Source organism: Haliaeetus albicilla, chromosome 13 (assembly GCF_947461875.1).
Source record: "Haliaeetus albicilla chromosome 13, bHalAlb1.1, whole genome shotgun sequence".
Lineage (NCBI taxonomy): Eukaryota > Metazoa > Chordata > Aves > Accipitriformes > Accipitridae > Haliaeetus > Haliaeetus albicilla.
Window position 1 is genome coordinate 20,620,011 of NC_091495.1, and position 14,165 is coordinate 20,634,175.

The window sequence follows — 14,165 nt, forward strand, 5'->3', positions numbered from 1 at the left end:
CATTTGAAATGGAGTTGATCAGGGGATTGACTGGGTCAATAAAATATGTACTATAATTTTACAGTTTTGTCAGTCAGTCGTTAATATGCTAACCTAATTTCCCTTGAATATTGTTGTTTGGGGATATGAAATGATAGATTATTTCTGTAAAGTATACAAAAAATAGAAACTTAGTTTGATGACTTCATTAACAGTCTGTTCTACTTACCTGGTGCAAAGCTAACTGAAGTTTTTCTTTTTTGTCTCTTTCTTTTTTTTTTCTCTTCCAGGAATCTATAGCAACCTGCAGATTTGCACAGCGAGTTGCTCTTATTAAGAATGAAGCAGTTCTTAATGAAGAAATTGACCCCAGATTGGTGAGAGTTGTATGGGGGCAGAGGAAAGAGATTGCTTGTTTTAGGTTTGAATAATCAATATCAGTCAACAGATGTTGAAGATTTTATACTGAATCATCCCATTAAATTGTTTTTTAGATGCAAGTTCCAATTTTTTCTATAAAGTAACTACTATTTTAACTTTTTGCTTTTGGACATAATTATAATTAAATGGACCTTTATAAAACCTCTAAAAGTTTTCTTATCTCTTAAGGCATCTGAGGAGCAATGGTCACTTTCATTATCATCTTTGTGTTACTTCTTTTAGGTGTTAGTTTCTAAATCATAGTCACAGTTAACTGGATGTCCCTAAAGTGCTTACAAAATATACTAAGATTGCTAGTCACTTGAAGGCATGCTGCTGTACTGAAAGTTCGTGTATTAAAAAGCTAAGAAACATACAGATACAGTCCTTCCTTGAGACTGGTCCAGGGAATGTTTTAGCTAGGAAGAACAAACTCTGTAAAGCTATCATTAGGAAAAAAGGAAGACAAGTAAATGAGATGTAGAAAGAGGATTTCCACACTAAAGCATTAGGCTGATGTTCATATCCCGAAGAGCAGCAAAGGAGCTCTGCAGAATGGATTGGGAATTTAGGAAGTGCAGAGAAGGATAGAGGTAATAATCCACATTTGTAAAGCACAAAGCATTGCCACATAAAGAAAACAAATTTCTTCTTTTAATGTGCATAACAAAAATTTTAACACTTTATTATAATAATAACTTATATATAATAATAACTAATAAAAAGACTTTTTCTTTTTAGTATTTGGTTAGTCTTTCCTTTGAAAGATTTTGTATGCCTCTAGTTTGTTACATACCAGATTTGTCTGAAGATGTGCTCTGTAATTATAACTACTATATTAAGAGGCCTTTGTTAGTTTATTTGATGTCATTTTCTGCATTACCTGGAAAATTTATTTCCTTTGTAAATATTAAGTACACCTATTAAGGATTGATTAATTCGACATAGTATTGCAGATAATGATAGTTACTGGATCAGCTGGGTTGCATGCTGTATATCAAAGATGTTTTCTGGTATGTGAAACGTTTGACTGAGGTTACACTGGGCATGCCAAAGCCGCATATATGGATATAATGAAGAAAGAACTATGGATGCATTTCAGCATACCCTCTGTCTCTGTGACAGAGACATCAGATGAAAAATAAGATTAAGGTATTATATTATTCTGTTTATATATAAACAGACAATATTTAAAACATAATTTTTGACAACATAATTATATATTTGAACAGAGTTTTTCACCTCTAAAGAATATAAAATCTGAATTAAATATTCTAATTTCAATGGTCCTGTATGGTTTTTTTATATACTAATCGCATTATCATTCTTTTTAATAAGCAATATTATTACTGTATTTCTAAATTTCTCATGATTAATTTATAATTACAAGTTTTATGTATTTTTTTCTCATATAACCTTCTGAACTGGCTAGGAAATGCTTTCCCCTTGAATGCTAGACTGCAGAATGCTAGATTATATAACACAAGAAGCATTTGTTGTCTAAAAATTGGGGAATAGATGGTTGATTATTTCATTCATTGTTATTTGATGTTAATTAATATATTTCAGTTACTGTTAATGATTGTGCTTTTGTTTTCTCTTGTCCTTGAAGTTCAAAGGGAATAGGAGATTCTTGTCAGGTTTTCTGGTGTTTTTCTTTTTTTATTACTATATTATTTATCTTTGTTTCCGAACAATTTCTAACAGTAACAGCATCATAAAACAAACAAACAAAAAAAGGCACAAAAAATAAACCCAGTAGGCACTGAACAACTTCTTCATTTCTGTCTGTCTGTCCTTTTTTTTTTTTTTTTTTTTTTTTTCCTGTGTAGGCTTTATAGTAGCAAATCATGCAAAAAAATTCTTCCATGGCCACAGAAGCCTTTGATTGAGGTGGAACACATGCAGGCTCCTGAACATTTACTACATCCTGTGGAGCTATACTCCACGAGTTTGGTATGTCTCACTCTGCAGGGTCATTTAGAAAGTAAAGCAAAAGTGGACTCGTGAGAGTTAGAAAACCATCCCCTCTTGTGGAAAAGGCAGGGGAACACAGGTACCTAGACCTTATATGGCTCTGTGCTCATTGTGGAATTTTTTGCCCATCTTAACTACCTGAAGTATATTCCCAGGGTGCAACCTGATTTGCTAGACTTACAATTTTTTTCATAAAATGAAAAATGCCATTTATTTGCAGTATAAATACTGCAAATCTGTAAATTGAGTGCACGATTTATAAAGGGAGTGCATAATACCTCTTGATAGATCTAAGTTAAGTCTGACTGTTGCGTTAACTTTACTCTTCATAATGAAGACTTCCTGAGTGTGTATCTTACTAAGAACATGAACTTGTAGCCATTCTGCTTTTCAAGTGACTCGGCTTTCAACCTCTCTCACTCATGATTAAAGGATTTGGTTTAAACTGAAAACCAAACTACTGGACCTGAATTAATCTAATCTCCTCTGGCATTCATTTAAAAATAGAAATGAAAATATGCTGCTGTAGATTTTTGTTTGTCTTAATAATACTTGAAAATCAATCTTTTATCCTTATTCTGAAAACAGTATTTCTGTTGTTGTCAGATCGACGTTAATCATGCTAGCAAACTTGAGCATTGAACAGGGATGGTACTATCAGTTCAGCTTTCTGCCATTTTATACTTCAGCCCCAAATTTTATTTTATTGAGTCAGTAATTGGCACAGACTACATTAGAGTGTGGCACCAGAGTGAGGCAACCTAAAATCAGGTTAAAATGTTTGACCTGCAATATTCTTGAAGCACTCTTGCAGCGCCTGTAATTAACAGTTCGCCACCTTAATGATTCTTACTTAAAATATTGTAAGTTAGCCTTTCATACTTCATAGTACCAAATGTGTTACCAGTGAGTTTAGGGTTAAAGGAAATAACCGTGTATGTTTAGAATATTTTGATTTTTAAAGTAAAAATACTCATTCAAAGTTTAGGAAGTCATTGTTAAATTTAAACATTAAAAGAAATACAAATGTCTGAAGGAATTTTAACATCCAGTGAAAAGATGTCATCAATTTCAACAATCTTATCTCTAAAAAGTGTGTGCAGTCAAGAATGATTAATTCATTTTTCCTTGAAAACATTCTTCTCTTGGAAACTTATTTTGCACATGGTATCAGAGTACTCATATCCATCTAAAAATATGATTGGACTCCTGATACATTTGAGCCCTTATAAGGTGATGCATCATTAAAATGATCAATCAGAAAGTATCCAAGAACTTGTTCATTCATGTTTTAGACTTAGGGATTTGCATATTGTCCCTGCTTTGTAGAATTTGGCCTTGGGAGGCTAATGATTTGTAAAATATGGTTTTATACAGATATTTCTTCTGAAAGTACAGGCTCCAATAATGAGCTATTAGAATTTTAAAATCTAACACAGTTCTCCAAGTCATTTTCTCAATCGGTACTATTCATTAATGCAATTTAATTCCATTATGTTGATTTATACTATTCATTTGTTGTTAGCAACTGATGCATCCTACAATTATAGTTTGCTATAATTCTAATAAGAATGGAATATTACATGAAAAAGAAGAAAAGTTAAGATTAAAATATTAAGATATTGTTTTGGAATTCCTGTTTCTAAAGGGAAAGTAAGAGAAAATCACTTTTGGTGTGTATTTGTCCTTTCTCTGACAAAGACATCAGTTCTATTTTAGATGTGTTTTCATTACTAACAGGCAAAACTATGAATCAGAAAGCTCTTTTTATTCCTATGGCAATTTTTTTTTCTCTTTTGCAAATAATCTTTTGGAATTTTTCTGTACAGCCTTGTCTTCTAACATATAGAATTTACTGAGTTTGGAAGACTTTTCTTGTTTTTATAAATGGAAAAGGAAAAAAAGTTCTTGGTATATTTAAGGCATTTAGACTGTTTTTAAAAGAGAGACGTTTAAAAAAAGAGAAAACCCAAGTGTAATATTTCCCTAAACTCAGCCTTCCAATGCAAAAATCATAAACTAGGTATTAATTTGTAGGTGATAATTTGTTTATGCCTTGCTGTTTGTAGATGATTGTCCAGCTGAAAAAGGAGATCCAGGAGTTGAAGGATGAGCTGGCGCTGGTGACTGGCAAGCAAAGAACGTCAGAGCTTTCACAAGAAGAGCTACTTCGGTAATGGCTTACATTGTTTTTGTTTTCTTCTTTTGTGATGGTACTTTTCATCAGTTTCTTTGTTGGCATAAATATTTAAATTCATCTCAGAGTTTTAAACTTCTCTGAGTGAATAATAAAATGAAGTTAGATGCCAGGTTAGAATGGCGGTTTTCCATGAAAAGCTCTATGAGGCTGCTGGCTCTGTTTTTGCCGCCTCAGCTTTGAGGAAGTGAAGTAAAGTAAACGTAAAGGATGGGAATGCTTGTCACATGCCAGGCAAAAAGAAGTGTTGTATAATAGTGTGGAATAGAAAAACAGTATCTCTCAAAACTGGATATACGATCTGAGTAGAATTCAAGAAATATTCTTTGTGCTGAGAAGTATCCTCCTGCAGTGTTAGTTTGACATAGGCCAAGAGAAATCTTGCATTTCTGATACACAATTAATCAATGTCTTAAAAGCCAAATATTCAAATTTTTTACTGGGCATGCTATTGAAAATGCATGATTAATTCACCTAAGTGTTGTAACATCTTAAAGCTTTTTGTAACAGATCAGTACAGCATGTAAGAACTTTCTATGTGCAACGTAGAAATATTTACTTAGGTCTAAAGGTTTGCAATAACTAAATTCAATTCCCAGTTTTGAAAAGTTAATTGATTCTGTAAGATGGACCTATTTAATGTCTGTGCCTCATCTGTATAAAGAAAGTAGTAACTGCCTAGAGATTTTGTTTCATTAGTATGTTAATGGTTACTAAGTTGAAGCTGTGAGAATTTTTAGTCTTATTTTAATTTATTTTGGAACTGGTCCAGAAGAAAACTACCAGTGCGATTTCCCCTGATGTCCAGGAGATTCTGGAGACATGAGGACAAGCTGCTACCTTGAACCTTGATTTTCTCATGTAGATTGTTGTCACTATTAATTCTTGGGTTTGATTGTTTTGTTTTGTTGTAATTCAGAAACTAAATGACATCCGTATCAAGGATGAGGAGCTAGATAGCATTATGTATATATTTCTTTTACACCATTAATCTGAGTAATTTTCACCATAGGCAGTTACTAGTATCATCTTCTAAGCAGAAATATCCCCTCAGGACCTACTGGGTTAATATTTATCATTCTGCCCAAAAGTATGGGAGTCAAATGCACCAAGGACATTACAGGGTAGCACTGGATGTGACAAAATCAAGCCATAGAAAGAAAATTAAAGAAACAGCAAGAACAGACAAGTATCTTTCTTTCTTTTTTTTTTACATGCAAAATCAAATGCTCTTATTAGCTAGTTTATTTTTACCCTGACAGAACTAGTCCTTCAGATGTTGAATAGCTCTTAGTGACTTTTTTCAGATATAGTTAAATAATCTATATATTCATTTAAAGATGTACTTTCCTAACATTTTTGTAAAAATCTGTCATATGAATTTTCCACTCTGGTCCTGTTTGCTGTTTAGTTTGTATAGGGAAACTGGGGTTTTGGAAATCATTTGGGTTTTTTAAGCCACACTCATGAATCTTACTTCCCAAGATTTCCTACCTGACGTTTTGTGATGAAAATGTCAGTCTTATAAATGGGAATGGGTTCGCAGTTCACGACAGTTTTTAATATGAATATGCAAAGGAAAACTAGGAACGTACCATCTGCACATAGCGTACATCTGAGGGGCCTTGTTTCGAAATGTGTGACTAAAAAGTGTATCAGTTGTATGTTTTTCCTTTTTATCTGTATAGCACAATATATAGTGCATTACATCATCAGAAAAGGTTTCTTCTGACATCATAGCAAGGAATTTTGCATCCATTCCTCCGGAAAGAAGCAGAGAGGAGACTTTAATGAGTTGCTACCTGTAATAAGACTTAGAAGATGAAATAACTTTCAAGGACCTCAGCTATATTAGGGCAACTCAAAATTTTAAGTTTCTTAAATTTATCATTTATTTATGTTTACTCAGGCTCATGTAGCACATGTGTTCATTATTTCAGGAGTTCTTTCTAGGAGCAAATGCTCTGCAATTAAAATATAGAACAAAACTTAAGTACTGCTGACTGAGATAGATACCATACTTTTCCTGACTATCAATAATAAATAAGGACTTCAAACAATTAAACTCGTCAGTCATAAATGCCATATAATGGCCTTGTTCAATGGTCATTATTTTTAATATAGACTTAAAGTGGAAAAAAGAATTGGATATACAGAGTTTTTTATGGGTAGCATAGTTTCAAGCAGAGAGTAGCAGGTACTGCTAGAGAATAACTGTCATATACATGAGTCAGACTGGTTTATTAATGCTATATGCTGTAGTTGAATGGAATGTTGAAAGATAAGTCAATCTTTTTTTAAACAGCTCAAGTGGGGGAAAATATAAAATGTCAGGTTTTATGAGTTTCGCTTTTTTATGTGTTTTTGCAAGCAGGGTGTTCACTGGTAAACAACTGATGTGGACTAAACACCCAAATTAAAGTATAATGAAATGATAGTAAAAAAAGCCACTACTTCAGTGTTTTGAGCTCATTTTCATATGGCGATAATATTTGTGACCATGCTGGTTTACATCTGTCTGAGCCTCCTGTCCATAAATGTCCTGAGCATTTATGAAAATCAACAGATAGCATCTACGTGTTCTGTCTCCAGTTAGACTCTATCAATGTATAACACAGCAAATCTTTATGACAATTCTGCTGGCCATCTGAGCTTGGAGCTACTTGTTATCTGGAGAGTTAGTTAACATTAAAGAATAAATATACAAGTGAGTAGTCGAAACAGAAGTATTGACCTGCATGAGGGCTGATAAAATCATGATTTACTATTATTGGAAAATGTCTATGTTGTAGTTTGCATCTAATTTTGCATCTATAATGAAACCTAAATAATATTACTTATCAGGAGGCATATGGATCAGATTGTTGTGACAGAGAGAAGAGAAAAAGAAACATGGTATAGGTGATAATGCAACATATTGTGTTGCACTTTATTTGGAGTTGGCACCCAAGAATGGTTCTTAGGGGAGTGGTACTGTAGGGGATTCAAGACTGAACAATTTTTTTTAATATTTTTTTAATTGATGATTTTTAATATGCCAGAGAGGAAATTATAATTAGGGTCATTATGGATTTCAAATAGTATTTAGACATTTCTGCTTAGTTAGGATATCTTCTGTTTAAACTTAAACTGTATCTTGACATGTATATGTATGTGTGTGTGTATATATATATATAAAATATTCCAAGTTTACACAGTTCTTTTCAAAATTCTTAAAATGTCAAGGCTTACTGTAATTAATTTTATTACAAATAAGGTAATTAACTAGTAAGGAGAAGTGGTACTAAATATAGTCTCATCAAAAATGGATGTGTTTTAATTCTTATTCTGATTCATCATACATATTTCAAGGGAGATCAGAGCAAAATTAATCTGCTGAAAGCATTTTGTGCCAATATTCTTATTTATTCTTTGATTCTGAACACAGATAATCAAAGTACAAAACATGTCAATGAAAAACTCCATGCACTAAGTACATATTTATTTTGTTGTCTCTGCACAAGTCTTTATCTTAAGCACTTTTCAGTAGAAGATGGTTGCCAAAATGAAATTGGGTCCAGTGGTACATGTGTAGATCCAATAATATTTTTTTAGTCTAATAAAGAGGTTTTGGTAATGCATAGGTTTTTGGTCTCTATGTATGTTACAGGAAATAAGTGTTAGTGATTGCCCTGGAAATAAGTATTACTATTATGTTAAAATGATATTTTGTATGTTTCCTGACTTACTAAGTCAAGAAATGCCAAACATTTCTTACATGAATGAGCTTCATTCCACTTGTTTACTTTCAGGGCATTCCAAGTGAAATCTGTGGGCTAGTCTATGCAGTTAAAATTGCTAGATGTCTGAAATTAGTATGTGAATAAGCAGTAGTTCATTCTTCATTGTTTTTACTCACTTAAATCAACGAAGTGTTTTCAGGGATTATTTTTATTATTATTATTCATTTAATGGAAGGAAAAAACCATCTGTCAAATAAGCTTTCCTCATAACCACTACAATGTCACATTGTCATTCACTAAGTTTAAAACAAAATAAAAAACAAATGCTCTTGACTTTTCTTGTGAATACTAAATTATAATACAAAACAACTTATCAGTCCTGTGAATAAAGCTACAGCTGTTTGGAATTCTTACTTCAGAATTCTGTGTTAAATGGTAAGCATTTACATTACTATGCCATTTTTTTAAATTATTTTATCCTCATAAATGTTAAACATACATGCATTCTGCTGCTCTCATTTTGTTTATTTAAAAAGCACAGCATAAAAAGTACAGCTAGACTATATAAGTGGTTCAGAATGTAGTACATAAAATGCTTCCAAAACCTGAATTGCTTGCTTTGGATCTTACCATCTACTTCCTCGGCTGTAAAAAGCTGACCTCTAAATATTTCTTTGACCTAGAGAATTAGTTTCTTGTTTAGGCGGAAAAAAAGAAAAAAAGGAACACTTTGGACTATAAAAAAAAAAAAAGAAAATAACATTATACATCCCAAATAGAAGGAAATTGTACTCTCGCAGGCTTCTGTATTATGCTTTAGAATAGAATTAAATACCTTTTTTTTTTTTTTTTTTTTGTGAGAAGCATGCCAGAGGTAAAAGGGAGAGTCCTTTTTGTTTGACTCATTTAGGGTATTTTTTTTCAGTTGTTATAAATGAGCTCACTAGCAATTTACAATGTGTGCCCAGAAAGTCAGGATTTCAAATCAAGGTCCTGTGTGCCAGAGCACCCACGCTTCCAGAGCTTTTGCCAGTTGGAATTCTCTAAGAGCAGGACCGGAAGTACTGGATTAGCACTTTAATTTATTAATAACTTTACCTTATTTCTTTCAGATACATATATTATTACAGATGCTTCTATTTTTTACCTCAACAGTCATATATTGTTCATCTTACTGAAGTCCTGGATTTCTCATTACTTCTTTCTGTCTTTCATTTTTCTGTTTCAGCATTGTGACATCTGTATGCTATCATGGTATTAACAGTATTGCACTGTTGTATGATATAGAGCCTTAACAGTTACTCATACTTAAGCTGTTGAACAAATGGTTTCATTTACAAAGCAGAGCAAATGTTCTTATTTGCTGATGTCAGTGTTCAATTTCAGTTGCAAGGTGGAAGAAATAGAAGCAGATTACCTTGCCTTATGTCAACACAGCTTTGCAGGCAGTGGATTTTTGTAGAAGTTAGCAGACTGACATAAACCTTGTAGGCAATTTTCAGGAGAAAAGAAGCTACCTTAACTATAAAGTAGTCTTAAAATGTTTCACATTAACTTCTATCTTAGATGCCTGATTTAGAATGCTATTAAATCAATGTATTTCTCTAGAGGGCATTTTTCTCTTACATGTTATAAAATCTTTAGTGATAGCACAGGAAGTTTAGATTCCTAATGCAGGTACCTAAGCTGGATGCTTGAAGTGTAAATACTTTTCTTTGATCTTGCTATTTTGTTCCAAGGTCACTGAAAGTAGAAAAAAATTCTTGTATTATTTAAACTGATTACCTTTTACATTGAAACTATTGAGACATAATTTAAAGTTCTTTCAAAGTTTAGCAACTTTGTTTTACCGGGGCAGGGGGGGGCAGAGAAAAACGAGACTACATACTATGTCCTGTTTTCTAATGTTCAAAAGTATACCAGTCATCTAATGTCACATGGTCTCAAGAAAGGTAATGAAATATAGTATAACTCATATTAGTAAGATGTATGGAGAAAAGATAGTATAGCTGAATTTGATTATTTAAATGTTTGAAAAAATCTTGGAGCCAATTTCCAAATATATATGTTCAAAATTCTCTGATCATAGCAGGTTTTTGAATCTCACTGAAATTCATTGAATGCTTGGGCAGCTGAGTTGTCTCTGAAAGTACCACTAAATACCTGCTTGCATCTTTTGACACTTTTAATACTTTTTGAAAATCTCTTTCTTCTGAGCTTTTATATCTAATTAATAACCTGTAAGTGACACTTTACACAATTTTTTTCAAAACTACCTCTGTTTTCTATACTGTAAGAATGTCTTAGTGTTCATCCATATGAGTCCTTTTGACTTCCTTGTGTAGTTTTTATCCTTGTCCTATGGTCTTTCTTTTTATTTCAAGGTCTTGCTACCTTTTCCTTAGAGATATTTATATTTTTCAAATTTTGATAAACTGAAGCTTAGTTTTCTCTTGCTACTTTTAGATATACTGTATTGATTAGAATATGACTACTGTTATGGCCACAAATATTAGCTGACAGTGAGTAGCAGTTCTTTATGCATGTGCTTTTGGTTTGTTATTATATAGTCCTGTCAGTGAAGGAAATCATCTACTCAGCAGGCTACTTTGACATGTTTCTTCTCTGCAAAAAATTTGCATGTGTAGTATTAGTGTAGGCATTTTTTTCCCTGTATAAGCCAGTCTTGGTCTTTTTATAGTCCCTGCCAAATCCCCTTGCCTTACTGATACAAAGATTTAAATCTGTGTGCATTTCATCATTGGCATGAATGATTTTCAACTGTGTAGAAACTCTTTACATCTGTTTGGCACATTGTAGCCATCTAATTCAGAAGAATCTCCTCACATAGGGAGGTAGCAAAAATGGCTTTGTCCATATGTCTAATAAAAAAAGGGGGGGTTATATCTGTAATAGGAGATATATGCTTCTCTACTGTGTAGTGCAAGTGTTTAATGGTAATCATTCACTTGTGTGTATGATACTGTTTGTTTGATTGCTTTACAAAATCAGAAGCCATATTTTCAAAAATTTTACCCTCAAATAAATGAACTTGGTACAACTGAAAAAAAATCCAATTAATCCATGCCAGCTTGAATTTAGGTAATCTCTTTGGATGCCAGCCTATTGGCTACATAGAGGCAGTATATAAATCCTAATTGTTGCCTATAGTATTAACAAAATGCACATGGTATTCAAAAATCTATTTGTTTCTACTCATTATCAATAAGGTTAGCTCTATTATCAGTTATTTTATAAGCACTTGGCCCTTGCTGAAAATATTAGAAAATTAGGAATAGAAAATTAGGAAAAACCATTTGGTCTAACAAACATGTTCATATTACACCAATAAATACCAGCCAACACTCAATATTTATGAAAATCGGTTTATCTCCATACATGTGAATCATTGGTCATATTGCTGTGTTCTCTGTTTTCATCTGTTCTTTTTACATTTCTAAATATGAGAACTTAAAATTTTTACTATATCTGTGGCTCTTTGGTTTGGGGTAGTTTTTTTGTTTTGTGAGACGTCGTGACTTCCTCTTCAGGAACATTATTGTATCGATAACATTATTCAAATCTTACTCACAACCTTTATTTTCACCATGTAAGAGAATAGTTATCCATGCAGGCTTAAGAGACACTTGAAAGTTTAAAGGTCATAATATTTACCTGTGGAAGTATTATAGGATTCACTTCATTATACTGACTCAAAGGGCAGAAGTTTCCCAAATTTTTATATATAATAGAAAGCTTCAAAATCATCTTTAAGAGCTTCAAATTACAGCAGTGGTAAAATTTTTAATATCTGAAGCATTTGTTTTCAAGAATAATTTAGGTTTGTAGTACTTAGCTTTCAGCTGATTTCCAGTGGTATTTCTGAGGCTTTCCAACTCATTATCTGAGGCTTTTAAGAAGTTTAAGTTAACATTTTGCAGGATCAGTCCTGATATATATATATAAAGTCAATGGATTAAAAGTTCTGGACTTGTGCATGATTTGTAGAGTATCTACATAGTTCACATAATCTAATATTATGTGAATCTCTTGGATAACTTGGTATAATTGCCTGTTTCATAGGTGCACAAATTGAGGTACAAACAAAGGAAGTGAAATGTCCGTGGACTTAAAAATCAGTATTAGTGTTTACATTTCCTTATTCTCATTCAATTTTCTATTGCCTGGCTATATGAAACAGTCCAATCATTTCTGGACTATTCTTTGTCTTTGAATATTCTACTATGAAAATAAGAAATTGAAAATACTAGGAAAGTATCCCCAAAGTTTTGGGGGGGTTTGGGGGTTTTTTTTTTAAGGTACTTAATTTGGGAGGAAGGCTGCAATAAAACAAAGAAAGACTTGCATATTTTATCAAAGTTCATGCAGACCTGCTTCTGCTTCACTTTACCTCATCAAGGGTATTGTGCTTTGGTGTTTTTTCCTTGGTTTGGTTTTTTTTTCATGGTTATTTTGTAGTGGCTAGCTAGAGGAATGTCTGACAGAAATGTCAGTTTAGTTTCCATCTGTCTGTCTGACTGACTATGCCATTGAGAATGACTCCTGAGAAGCAACTAAAAAAAAAAATTTTTTTTTGTTTCTTAAAACACAGTTGCTAGTATAATTTAATGCCATTATTTACAGACTGGCTTAGAATGCATTTTCAGTTTACAGGATGAAACTGAACCTCAGAGTGAATTTGTAGTATGCAACACTATTATTGCTTGACTTCCTCGTACATACACACATAAACACTTCAGTATGAAGTGTATTACATTTAGGCTTCTTCATTTCTTTGCAATCAGTAGCAGAAAAGGTATCTTTGTCTTTATTGTCCTGTAATAGATTTCTTCAGTTGTTAGAGTACTGTATAGATATTTAAAGTGAAAAAAAAGTGTAAAAATCTTTCAGACTGTAGAAACAGGAAGACACTTAAGGACTTATTGCTCTTACTTCCCTGCTATAAGACTGCACCAAATCAATGCAGCCTATTTCAGGGCCATGTTAATAAAATTATTCTTACAAATATCTACTGAGGGAATTACACAAAGGCTTAAGTAACCAGTTCCACTATTTAGCTACCTTTATTATTTTGCCCAGGAGTTAACCCAGTTCTGTTAAATTAGAGGTTATGCAGTTATTTCTGGATAGAGAATACAGCATTATCCTCTATAAGTCAGTTACATGTTAGGGAATTGCTGTCGTGTCCACTACCCATCAATAATGTATTACAGCTCTTCTCAGGGCAGGTTCGGGTGTGTTGTGTATACTTTATCTTCTTTGTCATGCCATTAGCAACAATGCCTGGAAATACCTTCCCTTTTTTCTCCTGTCATCCATAGCATTATTGATAAAATTTGCTGCTTAGAATTATCATGATCTTCCCATACAGATGCACACTTGAAGCTAACTTATGTGGTTAGCTCTTACTAGATATAATGGCAATTCTGCTTCACCTATCATGCATTTTTAGAAAAATAGATTAATAAAATATGTGGACATGTGGAGTTACTTTTTTTTAATAACATCAACATCATTATTAAACTTAAAGAAATAAAGAAAAAAATTGATATGGAGTATGCTACCAATAGGAAAACTATTGCAAAAGTCTAGGTAAGCAAACTTTTTTAATTCTCCAATTACGTCAAGTGTTTCAGTAGCTTCTTTGTTTGCAGCCTATTTTTCATAAACTTGGATTTCCATTTTGCTTGTCACAGAGTTCACAGCTAACACACAAAATTAATTGTTCTTTAAGCGAGCTTAATTTTGAGACATAATATACAGTGTCAGTGATCAGGGGTTAAAAGGCAAGCTTTCCCAGAAATTAATCATGGCACATAAAGCAAGGTCAAAATGAGTCCTTCCAAATC

At 32.7% G+C, this 14,165-nt stretch overlaps 1 protein-coding gene across 1 annotated transcript in view; it reads left to right on the top strand.

Moving 5' to 3' along the window:
• KIF6 (kinesin family member 6) overlaps nucleotides 1-14,165 on the top strand; it is a 185,482-nt gene that overhangs the window by 57,298 nt on the left and 114,019 nt on the right. The window contains exons 9-10 of the mRNA XM_069800369.1: nucleotides 270-356; nucleotides 4,446-4,549. Coding sequence (XP_069656470.1) covers nucleotides 270-356; nucleotides 4,446-4,549 — 191 coding nt within the window. The remainder of the gene's footprint in view (nucleotides 1-269; nucleotides 357-4,445; nucleotides 4,550-14,165) is intronic.